Source organism: Lagopus leucura, unplaced genomic scaffold, assembly GCF_019238085.1.
Source record: "Lagopus leucura isolate 7727_CA_CO unplaced genomic scaffold, USGS_WTPT01 Super-Scaffold_100027, whole genome shotgun sequence".
Lineage (NCBI taxonomy): Eukaryota > Metazoa > Chordata > Aves > Galliformes > Phasianidae > Lagopus > Lagopus leucura.
The window spans coordinates 2603967-2620957 of NW_024962278.1; the positions used below are offsets into that span (position 1 = coordinate 2603967).

Below are 16991 nucleotides of genomic sequence, written 5' to 3' on the forward strand. Positions count from 1 at the left end.
ATGGATTGGGTTTTTTTTTTCCTGAAATCCACAGCATCCCATGGAGGGGATGAAAAAAGCAAGTTTTAAAATAGTTTGTTTCCCTGGGAAAAAAATGCAAGTAGTTTGTATCACAGGGAAAAAAAAACAACTCAAAAGCAAAGCTAGTAACTATTTCTGGATTTATGTGTTTGGAAGACAAGACTAAGATGTATTTTACCTTAGGGGACCTTGCGGTGTGCTGTGGTAGATGGTATCTGAGATTTTTGCAGTTATGCTACTTTTAGACAGAACACTATTTGCTGTTAGTGATTATGGTCTCTTTTTCTGGCGTATCTGATTGCGGTCATGTTGCACAGCCAAAGCCGAACACTTAGTCAAGCCAAATGACTCTGAAAGAAAGAAGTTCTGTGGGTGACTTGTGGCTGACGCTCATTGCTGGAGCTCTCCAGCTTGTTCCCCTTAGCTTAGCAATGTGAGGCTGATTGGAAACAATCCTTGAGATGGGCATCAGTGGAAGCTGAACTGTGCTAAAGTGAAACCTTGTGCTGTAGGTTGGTTTTGCCCCTTGCATGTTTTTAAGTACGCGTTGGACGTAGGAGCAGGAAGTGTTTAGATAGCATGGTTCAGCCTTGTGGTTCTGCGGGGACCTAGAATGCCTGATAAATACTTGAACAAGCATCTAACAATTGGTCTCTTAAAATTTTGGAACTTTTGCCATATTTCCTTGAGACAAACAAAATTATGGTCAAAGTTTGGTGCATTTTTTTCAGTCTTGAAGGAATTCTGCCTTACATGGAAGTTTCTCAGCTGTAGTTACTTGGCAGCTGTAAAGTGTGTTTGTTTTCTGTGCAAAAAAAATGAAAGAGCGCCTACGTTTCCCAGACGTATAACCATAAAGGAGAAGACCTGCAAGATCTGCAAGTTCTCCCTCCTTGGAGATACTCAAAATCCATCTGGACATTGTCCTGAATAGGTGGCCCCATGTGAGCAAGGGGTTGGAGCAGATGAATCTAGAGGTCCCTTTCAGCCTCAGCTACTCTGTTTCCTAGCTCTGTTCAAAAACATACACCTACTTCAAGTGTTGCCTTCTTAAAAGAGAACCATGCCATTGTTATCAGACTGAACCCCTTGTACTGTGACTGAAGAGTACGGAGCAGTGCTGCAGCCTTTGCAATTGCTCTTTTGTCACACTGGAGCTCTCAACTCCAGGATTTCTGCTGGTCATATTCCCTTTTGTAAAATGTCATATTTCATATTTTAGGATGTAGATACACTGGAAGATTTCTTTGTTCATCAGGACCTTTGTATATCTCTTAAGAAAATGTAATTTCAGCTTCCCGTATATTCAGTTATCCATATACTTAGCTACTGCTGTCTTAAGGGATTGATGCAGTGATTACCCACAAATGGGAGTCATGATTCATGAAATCCAATTTGTGAAGAAATACAAAAAAGGATTAGAAGTTGACCGTGAGCCTACAACTGACCTGCTTTCCTGCAGCTGGCAGGTGGTCGGGGCGTTCAGCACTCCAGTGCTGAGAAGGCGGCCATGTTAGCATTGCCAGTAGAAAATAAGGAAGTCTTTCTGCATGTAAAGTATTTTTCAAAGATCTCTGCATTTCAAAATCTATTTTGAAGGATCATCTTCGTCATCATCTTCTTTCATCATCTTCATCTTTTCGTAAGCCTTTTAGAGTTTGGATTAGAACTTTCAGGAAAAAAAGTGTGGCTTCAGCATCTCTGTAACTTAACACTGATTAGTTAGAGGAGGACTTGATTAACTGGAGAAAGCACTGTTAGCTCTCTAGTCAGGCCTTGCTATTTAATCGGGTATTGCCTTGTTTTATCTTGAGAGGCAATTGCTCCTCAGTTCTGAACAACAAGCCATTTTCTTGGGACATTGAATGTTGAGGCTAACTTGTAGCTACTGTTTAACAGGCCAAAACTTCATAAGTGAACACTCGGAAATGAGTTTTCAAAGCATTAGCATAGAATAAAAAGCATAAATTTGCTGTTAGTTTTTTGCCAGCTAAGTATTTTGGGCAGCATTCATCAAGCCAGAGCAAGCTCCATTCATTATCCATACAGAAAATTCTGTTACAGTGGTGGATTCCAGGTAATTTATTTTAACACAGTATTGGTGTTTAACATGGCAGCTGAGTGCATTTGCTACTGCTGGATTTTGACAGCATTTCTCTTTTCCTCATTGCAAGTTTAAAGAGTTTGGAAGTAAAAAAATCCAATTTTTATTTTCTAAGATGAGCCTCAAATCTTTTTCATCAAGTATCAACATCATTCCCGACTTAGTTATTTTCTTGGCAGTGTCTCTTCTAGTTTATTGGAGGGACATCCTGTGTCTGGTCCACCCAACCATTTTTAGGTTCTCTGTTCTCCTGAAATTTCCACTTGGCACTGACTTCTTTTTAATAACTAAAAAGAGAGAAAGGGAATAGAAAAATGCAAAAAAACATTTCTTCCGATATAAGTTATTAGATATCAAATGAGTAATCTCTTATGAGAATAACAGTTCAGTGTTTTTTATTGCCAGTAAAGGGAAGAGTTCTATTTCGATTCACCTGGCAAAGTTCAGAAACTTGCAACATACTATTTAACCACTCAAATACAAATCATCTCGCTGCGCAAGCTGGAAAAGTTTGCTGTGCGGATAAAGGCCAGGTTTTCTCCATCATTCTTTCACTGCAAGTTCCTTCTTTTTCTCGAGAAATATTGTGAAATGCTCAGCAGTATTTTTGCTTTTAGTCCTCCAGGCCCACCGTAAGGTTTTCTCAAAATGACAGTGGGAATATTTTCTACATTGCTTTACCAGTTATTTCTTGAGTATCAGGAATGACAGAACAAAGGATAATCCAGCTGATGTGGGAAACAAAAGAAAATCATAGAACTCATCAGTTGCAAATTGGTGGATTAGATGCTCTTTTCAGAACTGTAGTTTTACTTAGATACTACCACCCTCCAAATCTCTCTTTTAGTCATTAAGGAGAATAGTGTAACTTGGATCCTAGTTTTAAAAGTCTGGTGTGGCATGAAATGAATAACTCTCTTGACATCTCAGAATGGAAAAAAAAAAAAAAAAGAAAAAAAAAGAAAAAAAAAAAAAGAAAGATGATTATTAAACTGTGTGTTAAAGTCTTCTTTATTGCTCTGTTGTTGCCTTGGCTTCATTCTGAGACATGTGGAAGAAAAAGAAAAGCCTAAGCATGTTTCTTGGCAGTTCTTCATAAGCAGTAAGCCCTGTGAAAAGTGAATATGGAAAGCCCCATGAAATTCAGGATTTCACTGAAAAAATAAGAACAGGGAAATGCTGCATGAGATAATAAATGTTTTGTTGTGGCTTTTTAAAAAGTAGTGAGCAGTGCTGGTGAAGGATAGATGGGAAGTAGTTTCAAAGGGGCAACGTACCTTTTCTATTATACGAGGGGGTCATTTTTTTTCATTCTTTTAAAGCCCGGAGTGACAGCAATAGGAGATCCACCTGCCAGTGCTCTGCTTGTCAGTACGATTTGGTTCTAATCTGAAAGTTGCGTGTTTGTGGCAGATCACACTACTTTCTTCATCCGTTCCGATTGGAGGTCTGATTTGAGGATACAGAGAACAGAGGAAGATGGAAAGATTTACCACATTTAGGAAAGGATTATACTGAACTTTCTGATGTTTTAGCATTGTCAAATACCTCCCACAAATAGAATGAATGCTGCTAGAATTTTGCCTGTGATTATTGTCCAGTTCACTTTCAGATTCACATAGCTATCCAGTGAGGAACTTGGACTAGACCTTTAATTTTTTCACAGAGGAGCAGTTGTGCGTCACACCAACAAAGGCAGTGGGTGAGATTTTTCCTCTGATGCTGGCATTGAAGTGGCTAGTGAATATTGCACTCTCAGGTCTGATGGCAGATCTTTCGGCCCAGTTACTTTCTGAGCAAGTGAAGTAGAAGAACGTTTTTGTGCAGCTGGTGCCTTGGATTTTGCTTTCAGAAAGTGCTTTATTTCCTTGGCATGTTTTTTGCAACATCTAGTGAACTTTGTTGGAGTCTGAAATAATGTATCTAGAATTCTCTTCCTGAGATGATGCTGCTCTAGTTGCAAGGCATTCCCAAGTGAACTCCTTAATGAGTGATAGATGGGAAAAATAACAGGAAGAGTTCTTAAACTTTCCAAGTTTTGCATGAACACTGATAAATTTTTTGGATGAGGTATTTGGTACCAAGCCTGGAATTCTCCTAAATTGTGATAGTGGAGCCTTCAGAATGACACAGTGAGTCATAATATTTGACATTTGGGGAGATTGTTACTGGATCTCTAAGCACTTGTCAAGACTGTTGAGAAGAATACTTTAAGAAGAATTATTATTTCCTTTGAGAGTTTATGAAACAGTTCTTATTTTTTTTTTTAAAAAAGCCCATTTCCTCTTCTTCAAAGCAAAAAGAGAAATAGAAATGTGAAAAGTCTGTACTGAAGATTTTCAGCAAAAGAATGGTTGAAGGCATCTGTCCACACTGTGTTCAGTTAATAAATGGTCTTCAGAAAATATTTGCTGCTTTAGATCATTGCATTCTTTTAATGTCACCAGCCAGTTACGCTTTCTTCATGTTTATTTTCGCATAAGATTTGCAGTGCACTGCTAAGGGACATGAGATACACCAAGAAGACAAACTGGCAATTCTCCAGACATTGCAGCAAGTTCTGACCAGCTCGTGTTCATGTCTGCCCAAAGGCAGAGGCTGTCACTTTGGCTCTTAATATCTGGGAGAGCTTGTGGGCTGTGAGTTTTGGGATTGCTAAGTAAACAGACCTATCTCCAGTCCTTCTGCCTCAAAAATGTGTTAATGACTGTCCTCCATGGAGGCGGCCTTCCTATCGGTAAGAACTGAACATCCCCAGTTGCTTTTGAGGAGTAACAAAGTACAGTGGCAAACCTCAAGTCCAGGGAATGAACTGTTTCCCTGGTTCCCAGGGTCTCGATCTTATTGGCACATCCCTTCCCTGAGCTGGATGCATTGATGACATTTGCTCAAGTTTTGTCCACAACTGTTAAAAGGCTTGATAGCATTTAATAAGCGGTGGTTTCTTGGGATTCCCTGGCTCCAAATGGAATGGAAAGTTTGTACAAATAACAAACTCTGCCTACTGAGGATTGCCATGTTGTACTTCTCCAGTGTTGCCCAACCCAACCCACTAAAAGGCATGAGGATACATATGGCATATGAATGCTGTGGTTACATTGGTAGTCACCTCTTCTGCCTTCAGGGCTTGCATTCCTGCACCCCTTGTTCATTTTTGCTTGACAACTCTCAAAAGCAGATACATGTTCCTTGTTTTAATTTAAATTAATTTAATTTAAATTAAAATTTTTGAGTCATCTTTGCAAATTTCATTGTTCTTCCATTCTCATATGAAGAGCCAAATGAAGTCTTGTGTACCAACATTGTAGTGTTGTAGTGTATGGAGGCTGGATATGTGGGAGAAATAGCTTGAAGTGGGGGAGCTGAGAGTGTTAACAGCTTAACTCATATCTGCCACTACCAGAGTCCTTCTCAAAACTGTACTCCCAGTTATCCCTGCCAGATCACAAGACTGATAAAAGGTGGTTCTGATTTGCATTTTCCTTCTGAATTTTTATATATGTGGTTCTCTTGGGTTGTATTTTCATGTATTTCTCTGTAGCCACTACATTTAGAAATGCAATTATTATTGAAAATGGAGATCATTCTAAGACAGACAGACCTGCAGCTTCATGACAGTACTGCTGAAGCATTGCCAGCTCACCAGGGCCAAACATGGTATCTTTTTTCCCACACTATCCACATGACCTGTTGCTTGTACGATAACATGTATCATGTATAGGCACACAAAATATGCATAACCCTTGAAACCCTGCAGATGTGGTCTTCTGATAGAGCTGCATGGGGGACTTTGGGACTGTAGTTTTAAGGGTTTCCGTGTTGAGAGTACCTGACCTTTGCTTCTCCTGAAAGGCTTTGGGAGATGGGGGGCATGTTTCTGTTGGTGTCTTGGGAAGCCAAACATTTATGTAGTCTTTGGCTGGATCTCAAATCCTGGGATACTGAAGTGTGACCTAATAATTTAGGACTGAGAGAAGGGGGTGTTTAAATAAACTGTCTGTTTTTGAGCATTCTATTAATTATTAACATTTAAACAAATCCAGGGAGGTGCCTGGCGTGTAACACACAATACCTAGAAACAGCTGAGCTGAGCTTACGTGTTGGTTTTTTTTCTAAAAAGACATCATCTCCTGTGAGCACAATAGAGCCAGTGCTTTTCGTATAAATAGTGAATGTTTTATAATTACGTGCAGTCGTAAAGCTGGTTCCTATTATTGAGAGTCACAGAGGTTTGGGGGAGGGTTTGTGAGTTGTCTTTCTTTTCCAGAATGATGTCTCATCAGCCTCTTTGGCAGAGTAGTGACTGCGGCTTGCATGCTTTGGTGTGAAAATGTCACAGTCTAATGAGTAACTTCGTTCTTGTGTCACTTTCTTTCTTTGATGCAAGAGGTCAAGAACTGACCATTCAATCATTAGCCTGTCTCCAAGCAGGGCTTTCATGTCAGTGCTTTTTATACCAATCTTTCAGATTTGTATGATATAATCAGTACAGTCATTGTAGGTCAAAAGAACCCAGTTTAATGAAGTCTCATAGGATCTCACATGCAGTGTTGTCACTCCCTGCTGAACAACTGAGTGTCTCCATTTAGGGAGATCTGCCATCACTGAACATCATGATTGAAGCTCTTCAGGATTGTCCAAATTGTGTTACAGCTTTATTGCTTTTCTTTTGCTGTAGGTGAACTGTGTGATGAGGTGATTAACCACTGCATTCCTGAGCTAAATCCATGCCAACATGAGTCCAAATGTGTTCCACTTGACAAAGGATCCAGGTGAGCATGTGTACACATTGGTCAGCACACACTGGGTAGATCTGTTGGCTTTGAGTATTGGGAATGATACTGACTGCCCTTCACTGTAAATAACGGTGAAACCCTGGCGATTTGTGGTTTGGGCTGTTTCGAGGGGCACATGTTAGCAGCATTCGTCACTGGAGAGAGAATTTCAGAACAGTTTAGCAAATAGCTAGACTTTTCAGATGTCTGACTCTGTATGGAAAGCTTGTGGAGGAAAGATTTTTGAATCAAAGCAGTAAGAAAAGAGAACAAATTCAAGAGGTCTTGGTGCAGCTGTGAGCTGTGTTCTGCACTTTTCTCTAAGGCTGTTTTCACAGCCACAGTGCTGTCCTAGAGACTCTCCATTTCCCTCTGGGAGGGAAGGCTGGAGTTTTGGCAAGGGACATCTTCACCTAGCACACCTTGTATGTCCGGGGAGGGGCAGTAGTGCTCTTTGGTAACCTGCAGCTTTGGTCAGACTAAGCCCTGTGAAGCAGCAGGTCAGAATAACGGACACTAAGACAGACACAGAGCATTTCAGAATAGGTAAAGAAAGAGAAAAAAAAAATTCAGTGGTGCTGTCTGAAGGGTAGCTGAATCTGTGCTAGACAGTCAATCTGTAAAGCTCGAGCCTTGCTTTCAGATGAAAATTATCTAGATAGAAATGGTTCCAACTCTCAAGGAAGATGGAACTGTCAAATGATTAGCACAGCTCCCGAAATGATACACAGACTGGAAGAGCTGTTGTGTGCTGATACACAGATAGTCCGTAGCATTTTTTCTTCCATATCTAGAATGCAGAGTAGCTAAAGCACGTTAAGGGTAAAGGCTTTTAACTCAGATTTCCTTCCATCACTGGATATATGTAAGGATGGAAATAATTGTGGTCCTGAATGGTCTACCCTTATTGGAAGTATTTTTGTTATTGCCACTCAAATGCTTTGAGGAAATAAGATACTTCTGCTTGTTTGCTTGCTAAAGAAGTGTCCTTCACAGCAGGGCCCTTAACTTTTGAAAGAAGCCTAAATAATCACGCTCATAAGTATTTTCTACTACTGTTCTTGTGTTTTTCTTCCCACTATTGTTGAGTTATTCTTCCTACTGTTCAGGGAATGCTAAACAAAATTTCTTTGCTTATTTGGTCCCATTTTGCTTTCTCACAAGCCAGACTTGAAAAGCAAGGGAGCCTTTCCAGCCTTGCAAGCAGATTTATCCCAGTGTTGTTTTTTTTTTTTTTGCATGCCTTAGTTGCACCAAACCATTCAGAAATAGCTGAGAACACTCAGCAGCTGTTGCAGCAATATGTGGCTGCTGTTGGGTCTCATTCAAAACAACAAGCTCTGTTCCTGTGCTGTCACTGATTCCTTGAGCAGTTTGATCCCCTGACCCATGATGTGCAGTATATTTAGCGTGTAATGGGGCAGTGTGAAAGTGCATGCAGAATGAGTCAGGCTCATGCGTCAGTCCTGTGCTCTGCTGACAGGGCAGGAAGGTTAATGGTGGGTTCAGCTTTTCCCTGAGCATCCAGTGGGCAGTCTGTGCCCTGGGCACAGTGGCACACACCAGTGAAGGATGTCAGAGCAGCAGAGACTCCAGGCTGCCTCTCCTCTGTTCAGTTCTAGTCAGCCTGCAAGTCTACAGAGGGAGGAAAAGATGATAAAGAGAGAAAAAATAGGAAGCCAAGTTATATATTCATATGGGGAGGAAAATTCCATTGTGGCCTTGCAATAGAAGCTATGAATCACCACTTTAATACAATAGACATTGAGAGCATGCAGATGCAAATCCCCCTGGATAGGCCAACATTTTGAACACCACAAGACATGTTTTTAGGCTCTCGGATACTGGGAATGTTTCCATCACTGCAAGGCTGTAGCAGAAAACAGGTTTTCAGTTGTTCTGATGTCGGATGGTCACTGAGAAATGAGATAAACGCTCTAATCGTGTAGATTGCCCTCTTAGCAGGACTTCAGCATAAACATTTATTTGCCTTCATCTTTACTGCACCACACTTTTACTGATACACAGACACTTGCTAGTGCTGTGTGGGAGAGGGGTGGCACCAAGTTGCCATCGTTCTCTGAGGACAAGACTTGGAGTTCCTAGAAGGATGCTAGGTGAGGTGCTCAACGGCTGCTTCTCATTGCCAGGTGCCATGCATGCATTTTTGGTAGCTTCAGCCCAGATAGCACCCTAAGAGCTCAGAGATGATGGACCCAAAAGAGATTCCGTGTTTCTAAAGGGAAAGCCAAGCTTGGAAGCAAACTGCACTATTCCAGTGTGTTCAGCTGCACAGAACTCTTTGCTTTTTAAGATTGTAGGTGGATTTCCTCACTTCCAGCCTTCACGTATTTACTGTGCTGTTACCAGAGAGGAGGAGGAGCTTTCTGTATACCAGCTGAAAAAAATAAAATAAAATAAAAAATTTAACACAATGAAAAGACTTCAAAAAAATAACTTCAAGAAAAGAACATGTTATTCCATTCACTGTAGTGATGTTGGAGCATGGTATAAATATACTTTATTTTTCTAAAGCTTGGAATTATTACCTGACAGCTTAAAATGCTGATTTAATGCAGCCCTGCAGAGAAAAGTGGTGGTTCTGTCATTACTGAGATAGCCAATACACATCGTAAAATTGATGCATGGCAGCCCTGAATAAGGCACTGCACATCGTTCATTATTACATCACTTTATATTAGGACTGCAGGGATCAATAAAAAGCAACAGGATTAAATGCTGCCAATTCACCCCCTTCCACCCAGTTTTTTGATTGACATTCTTTGCTTGCAGGTGTGACTGAAGTTGCCAAAAAGTGCTGCACACTTCTTATACTTTGGAGAAATCACACTTTTTACTTTTTCCTCTGTACTGTCATCTCCTTTATGTTAATCACAGTATTCCCTGAGCCACCAAGGTGCAAAAAGGCGATTCAGACAAACAGAGCTGGAACATCAACCATCCTGTGTCTGCAGAGGGTTATGGTGGCCTTTCCCAGAGGAAGGATGGAAAAGGAAATCCTATGCATCTACATAGCTTTACCCCTCTATAGCCCATGGGTTAAGAGGCTTTGCGTTCTTTTGTCCATTTTTAGCCAGTCATTGTGAACAAAATGGAGTCTGGGGGCCCAATTCTTCTCAGTGCAGGAGCTGTGGCAGCTGCTCATCAGTCACTGCCCCACACAGAGATAACTCACTGCCTTGCCTGGAGGAGCTGGGGAGTGGCTGGCAGCCAGAACACACCACTCAGAACCAACTTCCATCCAATGACTGTTGCCTGGAAAGGGGAAGTATCTTCTTCCTTGACAGCTCCCAGGTGCCCAGTTCCTCTGAGGAGGTTTCTCACAAGGAGCTTCCACCTGTACCCGCCCTGCCAGGCTGCCAGCAGGCAGGAGGAGCAGAAGGGCAGCAGAATAGATCAGTGGCACAGTGGTATCTCTGCTGATGACACCTCCGTTGACTTTATGACTAATGTGAGCTCTTCCAGCTTACATTGACAAGCTCACAGATCTAAACAACGGGCTCTGGCAAGAGCACAGACCTCCTTTTTATTGCTGAAGTGCAGCTCTTCCCTTGTTTTGGTTTAAGTGATATGCCTTTTGTTTTCCAGATGTGCAGAAGAATCCAGCTGGGGGTAGTGAAATGTGCTTTGTGAACTAAAACGTGTTCATGACTAAACATTGTCTACACCATAGACTCAAAAAGAGGCTTTTCAGCTATCCCAAAAAAGTCTGTTCCAACTCAGAGACTTTGGGATGCATTTCCTATTGTCAGGTTGTAAATATCCACGAGGCTTATAGCAGAAATAGTGACATGACCTTCATATAACAAACCTGATCTAAAAGGTAATGCTTTTGAGAATGGCATTGCCCCACAAGGGGCAGGTGTGTGCCTGGTCTGAGTGTCCCCATTGTAAAGAAGACACTTCAGAGGTAACTTTCACCAGCGGAAGCAACATTTACATCCATGCAGATGGGTGATGGAGAGGTGGAGAGTTCACAACTGATGGTCTTTTTGTTTGCGTTTGCTGGGTTTTATGGTTTGCTTGCAGATTGCTTCCATTTGGGAGATGGAAGCTTAGTGTACTCTATGTAGTTGCACAGAGTCAATCTCAAACAACAGCATGGAAACAGGCAAAATTGTTTTGCACTCACATCGTCAGAGACATCAGAGCAACTGCCCTTGCAGAATATAGAGTCTATAAAGTTAGGGGAATTGTTGTCATCTTTAACACCATAGGGAGACCACTATCCCATCACCCTTCTCCACAGACTTGGCTGAGAAAAAAAACAGAAGTATGGTATTGCTTTGCTTGGCTGGAACATAAGCAGATTGCAGAACCTCAAATGCAGACAGATGGGAGGCACCTGAGCGTTTCTGATGGCAGGAATTGTGCTTGATGCTTCCAGGAATAGTAGCTAACACCTTTCTGTCTCAAATCAGATTGGTGCTCTGTTGCCTATGTGTGCTGCTGTTGTGAATGTTGAAACAAGCTATTAACAGCAATCTTCTTGTATTGCAGATGCGAGTGCTTGCCTGGTTACAGTGGCAAACACTGTGAAATAGATGATGATGACTGTGTGGGCCATAAGTGTCGCCATGGAGCTGTCTGCGTAGATGCAGTCAATGGCTACACCTGCATCTGTCCTCAGGGCTTCAGGTACGTGAGAGGCACCTCCTCCTCCACACTATTTGTCTTTTGTACATGGTATTGAGGCACTTTCTTTAATTGCCTTCATTCTCACAGCTAATCAGCCTCTACATTTGGTATTGATGTGTCATTCCTATGGGAATAGATAGCCTGGTGCTTTCTGTCTTGTAGCTGAAATAGATCTTAAAGAGTTAACTGAATAGGCAGCATTTGCTTTTCAAACAGCAGTTTGCCTTTTGTGCAGTGCTGTGTCAATTTGCCTGCCTGCCTGCCCCAGCCTTTCCTGGTAAAGCAGTAGGTAATGCAATCACATAAATGATATGGAGATAAGTTTTGCACATGTGAGAGAGAGCAAAGGATAATAAAATTATACATATGAACCCTCAGACCAGGCTGGGAGAAAATAAGATTCTGAAGATGTTGTGCCAGTATCTCTGTGCCTGCTGGAGGACAGGCTCACTACGATTTGGGCTGTAAATTTCCAGTCTCTGACAGCTGCCAATAAATCTGACTCCTGGAAATCTCACTGTCTGTCAAAGATAAGTGTGCTGCTCCAAATGGATTCACTAATCATTGCCTGAGGCTGGATACTGGTTTCCTTCCAGCTAAACTTTTCCTGTGTTTGAAATACACACACGAGACAAAGAGGAATACCTGAAAAGATCAGTCTTGACAAAGTCGAAATTACGTGAACACTTATAAATCCTTTATTCTGCCTTGTATCTGCAACTGCCCTCGTTCTTCTTGCTTTCATCCTCTCTGGGTTTTTTTTTTCCCTTGTTAACAAACATTTTTATTGAAAAGTAGACAGACTTTTCTGAATAGGTACTGATATATAACATGCTGTCAACCCATGGTTACATAGAATCAGACTTATTATTTATAGGAAACCAGAAAGTTCATATCTTTTGCGTCTGCTTTGATGGCCCTGGGGATCTTGCAAGTTGGTGACTGGCGAGGATAACAAAAGGCTATCCCACAGTAGAATTGTAAATGTTCAGTGTTATCTATTTGTTCAGAGAGCTGAGAAACGTTATTGCTAAACTGTATCAGGAGTCAAGGGTAGCTCACTCCTGTGGTCAGATAGCAGTGACTGGGAGACCTCTGCTGCAGGTGCCCTGGCATGCCAGTTCTAGGTGGTGATAAATAAGAGCTGTTTGAATTTTTGGGGGGTAAGACAGTATCACAGTGTTTGATAGAGGTGTGTTAAGTCAGGACGCAGTTGAGCTGAACAGTAGGGATAGGTGGGAGTCTGGTCTGGGTCATTCTTGCATCCCAGGTGGCTCTTCTGCCAGCTTGGGTTGGCTGTTCTCACAGCAGGGACTTCAGAGGAAGGATCTGGAGCAAGCCAACTCTATCACATGAGGAGTTTCCATTCCACTGAAGTACTTCAAGAAGCAGCAATATCTTTCTCCACAAAGCTTCTAAACTCTTCTACTAGCTTAGACAGTGCTTCATAGCCCAGGGTAAGACTTGTGCAAGAAAGGTAAACTCCACTGCCTTACAACTGCAGAGCCAGGAATGACTTGAGGTGTCGTGCTTGCTTTCCTTTTGTGACATCCCTCCATGGCATCTCTTAATTTCCTGTGCAAGACACAGGGGAGTTGAGGGTGTTTTATGAAGAAAGCATCAGTGGGCAGTAACAGAAGCTGTCTGTCAAGGCAGAGGATGAGCTGAAACCCCTAGAGTTTCCATGCAGAACAGTTCCTGCTCTTGTTTGATTTCATGTTTAAAATTCTGCTAGCAAAATATGATCTGCTCATTATTCTTCCCATGACTCTGGCCTTTCGTGCTTTGAAGGCCTGCTGCTCTGAAAGGGTTTCTGATGTGTTTTTTCTTTCAAGATTGCAATTGGAAAGCTGGTGATTGACAGAGTTCAGACTTTGGATGGCGTAGGGTTATAGACTTGGCTGTTCACAATGTGCCTGAGGTGCTGTGCTGTGCAGCAAGGAGATAACTTTGCAACGCCGCAAGTGTTGGTGAGGAGAGAACACAGGAGGATGATCTGCAGAAGGGAACTAGGAGACCCATGGTTATGATGAATAAAGTTAGTTGGCTAAACTTCAAGAGTCATTTCCCAGCAGTGAGCTTACAGAGTGACCTCCTCCCAGTTATCTGGAGCTTATGCTATTGTCGTAAACGCATAGAGCTCTAGCTATTTTATAGTTGTTGCTATGCTGTACATCAAAGCCACTTGCAGATGGTTAAAAACTTAACGTCATCGTACAGCTGGACAAATGGCACTCTCTGGTAATCCTTAGCAGTGGAGCGCTCATATGCACAGTTACCTCCAATTACAGCCCCAAAAGCAGGAGCACCAACATGCACACACCTGCTTTTCCATTTTGGCATTTGCTATTCACTGTTCGTTCGCAGCTATGCCCCATACCTTATCACTCAGCAGCCTTTTGCAATTATATAATCCATTTTCTTCCTGCAAAGTTTTCTGTTTCCTGTACAATTTGTTTACCTCCCTTAGATGAAAACGTTCAAGAATTTGTGAACCCATTGAATAAAAGCTGACTTATCAAAGCTTGCCTCTAGCAATCGGCCTCACAGTAGCGCTGTCCTGATAAATGTTGCGGTGGTTGGAAATCACATGCTAATGCTGCTGAGCTTGATACAGAGAACTGATCCTCCATTGTGTAAATGCTCCTGAGTTCCCCACTGGGACAGTTTGCTGCAAGAAACTCAACTGTGATTATTTAAATAAAAGAGATGGTACCAGGCAGGGGGGAGCTGGCCAAGCTGTGCCAGCAAAACGGTGCTCCACATTCCTCTGTTACAGAAATAAGTCATATTAATGATTTATAAAACTATTTTTAATATTTAAAATAGAAAAGGCCTCGACAGACACTTGTTCACTTGTTGCAAATGTAATGTCTGGATCCCAGCAGCAGGACAGCCACACTTGTGGAGCCACCCGCTGAAAGGGTTTCAGGGCAAGGAAAGGCTGCAGAAGAGCTGTATGGGAAGTCTGGGAAATCTTTCAGAGCAGCACCGAGCACAGACATGCTGGCTTCTTGCAACATTTGCTTTCTGTTAGCGGGGACTGTTGCGGGCTGCATGTATTTTTCATTATTATTATTTTTAACTTCCATGAAATCACAGTTATAAACACTGTCTTTCCTTCTGCTTTCTAGTTGTTTCTCACAGACAAAACAAAGTGATTGGTGTTAGGCAGAGCAAACCTAATGGGCTGGCTTAGCAGGGCTCCTTTCAGCTAGTTGTCTGTAGAAGAAATTACACTTGACATCAGGTCAGTGGTGGCAGTCATCTGTGGGGTCAGCCCTTGTTTGTTCCCGTTGTCAGACCTCTGACATGTTGGCCATCTCATTGCAAAGCTCCGTGCTGGGGAGGGAGATCACGACTTAATGAAACCAGGCTTCAGGCAGGGAAGTGCTCCACGCAGCCCACCTGTGTGCCTGGCTGGCAGTGTGGATGGAGCACTGATGCTCTGAGCACTATGATCATCAGCTCTCACTGGGTCTGGCTGCCAGGCTGGTAGGCAACCACTGTTGTAACTAGCTTAAGTTGGCAGGAGTTGCTTTCTGCCTATCTGTCTTCCCCTGAGGTTGTTGCTGTTTTTTCATGTTCCCTTATTTTCTTGGAAAGGGGGATCCAAGCCACATCTTGGTGGGTCGTGCCACACCCTGCAGCACAGTGCTGCCCTCCAGAAGCAGGAGGCCTGTGGGGCTCTGCCAGGCTGCAGCAGCACACCATAAGGAAGGGAACGTCTCTTAGTCTGTGGCTAGTTCGTAGTTCAGGTGTGTTCAGAAAGTAATGTTCCCAAGAACAAATTTGCTTTGAGAATCATATCAGATGAAGCAAAGAGAACCATTTCTCATATGCAGTTATTCTCCCAAACCATACTGCCTTTCCTGTTCCCATTTCCACTGCTCCCTACAGCATGCTGAACTCTGTACTGACCCCTATACCTCTCCAAATACTCCTTGGAGCAAAGAGAATGGGGTTTATTGATTGCCAACAGTCTTGCCTGCCAAATTACCCTTCTGAGATAAGTTGTCTAGATTAATAGATTGGCTTGCCTCTATGCAAGAATATGCTTTCCTGATAGAGGATATTTACTGCTGTCTGTGATTTGGTGTTGTGTTTGTTTTTTTCCCCCCAGTTCTTTGCTGAAAGCATTAGCAGTTTGTGACTGAGCCCACTCACAGCTCCAAGCATCACCCAAGCAGGGGATAGGCAGAGCAACTGCACTGCTTTTGGTGCAGTTCAGAGTTTATTCCATCTGTATTTCATTGTGAGTTTCTCCTTCTTGTGTATGATACAAAGAGAGTTACTCAGAGGCAGACCAGAGGGCAGCATGGGTTGTGAGAATAGGGGCCAGGAGAGGGTTGGATGCCATGCCAACAGTTCTTTGGATAGGGCCATAGTACTCTGCAAAACGTACATCAGAGGATATGAAAAGGAAAGCCAATTCTTTCTGTTTCAGAAGCAGCAGGTCCCTATGGCTGAGCAAGATTGCTGTTTTATTTGCTGTTCTTGCACGTCTAGTATTGGTACTATGTACTGTGGGATTATGGTTTAGGTTTCTGTTCTAAGATTGCCTAGAAATTCACCAAGCTTCAACATCTCACCTGCTTTACTGGAGAGAAGTGAGGTTTTTGGCACCTTCTGCTTTGTTTTTCTAGGAGTGCTATTATTCCACAAAGTGCTCCCTTGAATGGCAGGAAATTCCTAGTGGGACAAGTGGGATTTCAGTGCTCCAAGACTGAGCTGAGGGGTTATTCACTGCAGGAATGTGTCTGCCACAATCCTCTCCTGGAAAGTTGCCTGTCCCAGTACTAAGGAGCGTGGAGAGCCGGAGCCCGCAGCCACCCCGCGCCGCTCCCCAGCACTGCCTGACGCGCTCTCCCTGCTCCCCAGGCAGTGATTTTTCATCATTTTGTTGTCTGCACGTTTTCAAGCAGTCACAGAATTCAATGCGAAGATTTTATGTTCTCTCAACAATACAAAATGGATTTGTTGGGTTTGGAAGGTGCCTTGTAAGGAGAAATGTCGGGGTGCCCCCTATGAGTGCACGGTGTGTGTGCTGCCAGCCTGGCCCCACTGCAGGGCCTGCAGGCTGTACTAGGCAGAGGTTCCCCATTGCTTTTTGCAGTTCAGTGTGACGCATGATATCACTGCGAAAGATGTCTGCAGCTTTTTACATTTTTTCCCTTTCCCCCATTCCTCCTAAGCTGATGTCAGTATTTAACTGCAGTTGAGTCATTCCAGTCTATTGTAGAAAGCAAATAACCTGTGAAGTGCGCAGCCTGGGGACTGAGCCAGTGCTGCTCCTGGGAGCCTTGGAGCTCAGAAGCTACTATATGTGGGTTTGGCTTGTATCGTAATGAGACAGCCTCTTGTATCATTAAGACCAAACCATAGCACTTTCCTCCAGGTCTGAATTCATCTTGTGTTCACAAGTTCTCAGA

The 16991-nt window shown here is 42.7% G+C and overlaps 1 protein-coding gene across 3 annotated transcripts in view; it reads left to right on the forward strand.

The window, feature by feature from the left end:
- Positions 1 to 16991, forward strand: part of SLIT3 (slit guidance ligand 3) — a 472709-nt gene that overhangs the window by 434791 nt on the left and 20927 nt on the right. For all 3 annotated transcript variants that reach the window (XM_042880662.1, XM_042880663.1, XM_042880664.1), the window contains exons 30-31: positions 6804 to 6897; positions 11422 to 11559. In XM_042880662.1, coding sequence (XP_042736596.1) covers positions 6804 to 6897; positions 11422 to 11559 — 232 coding nt within the window. The remainder of the gene's footprint in view (positions 1 to 6803; positions 6898 to 11421; positions 11560 to 16991) is intronic.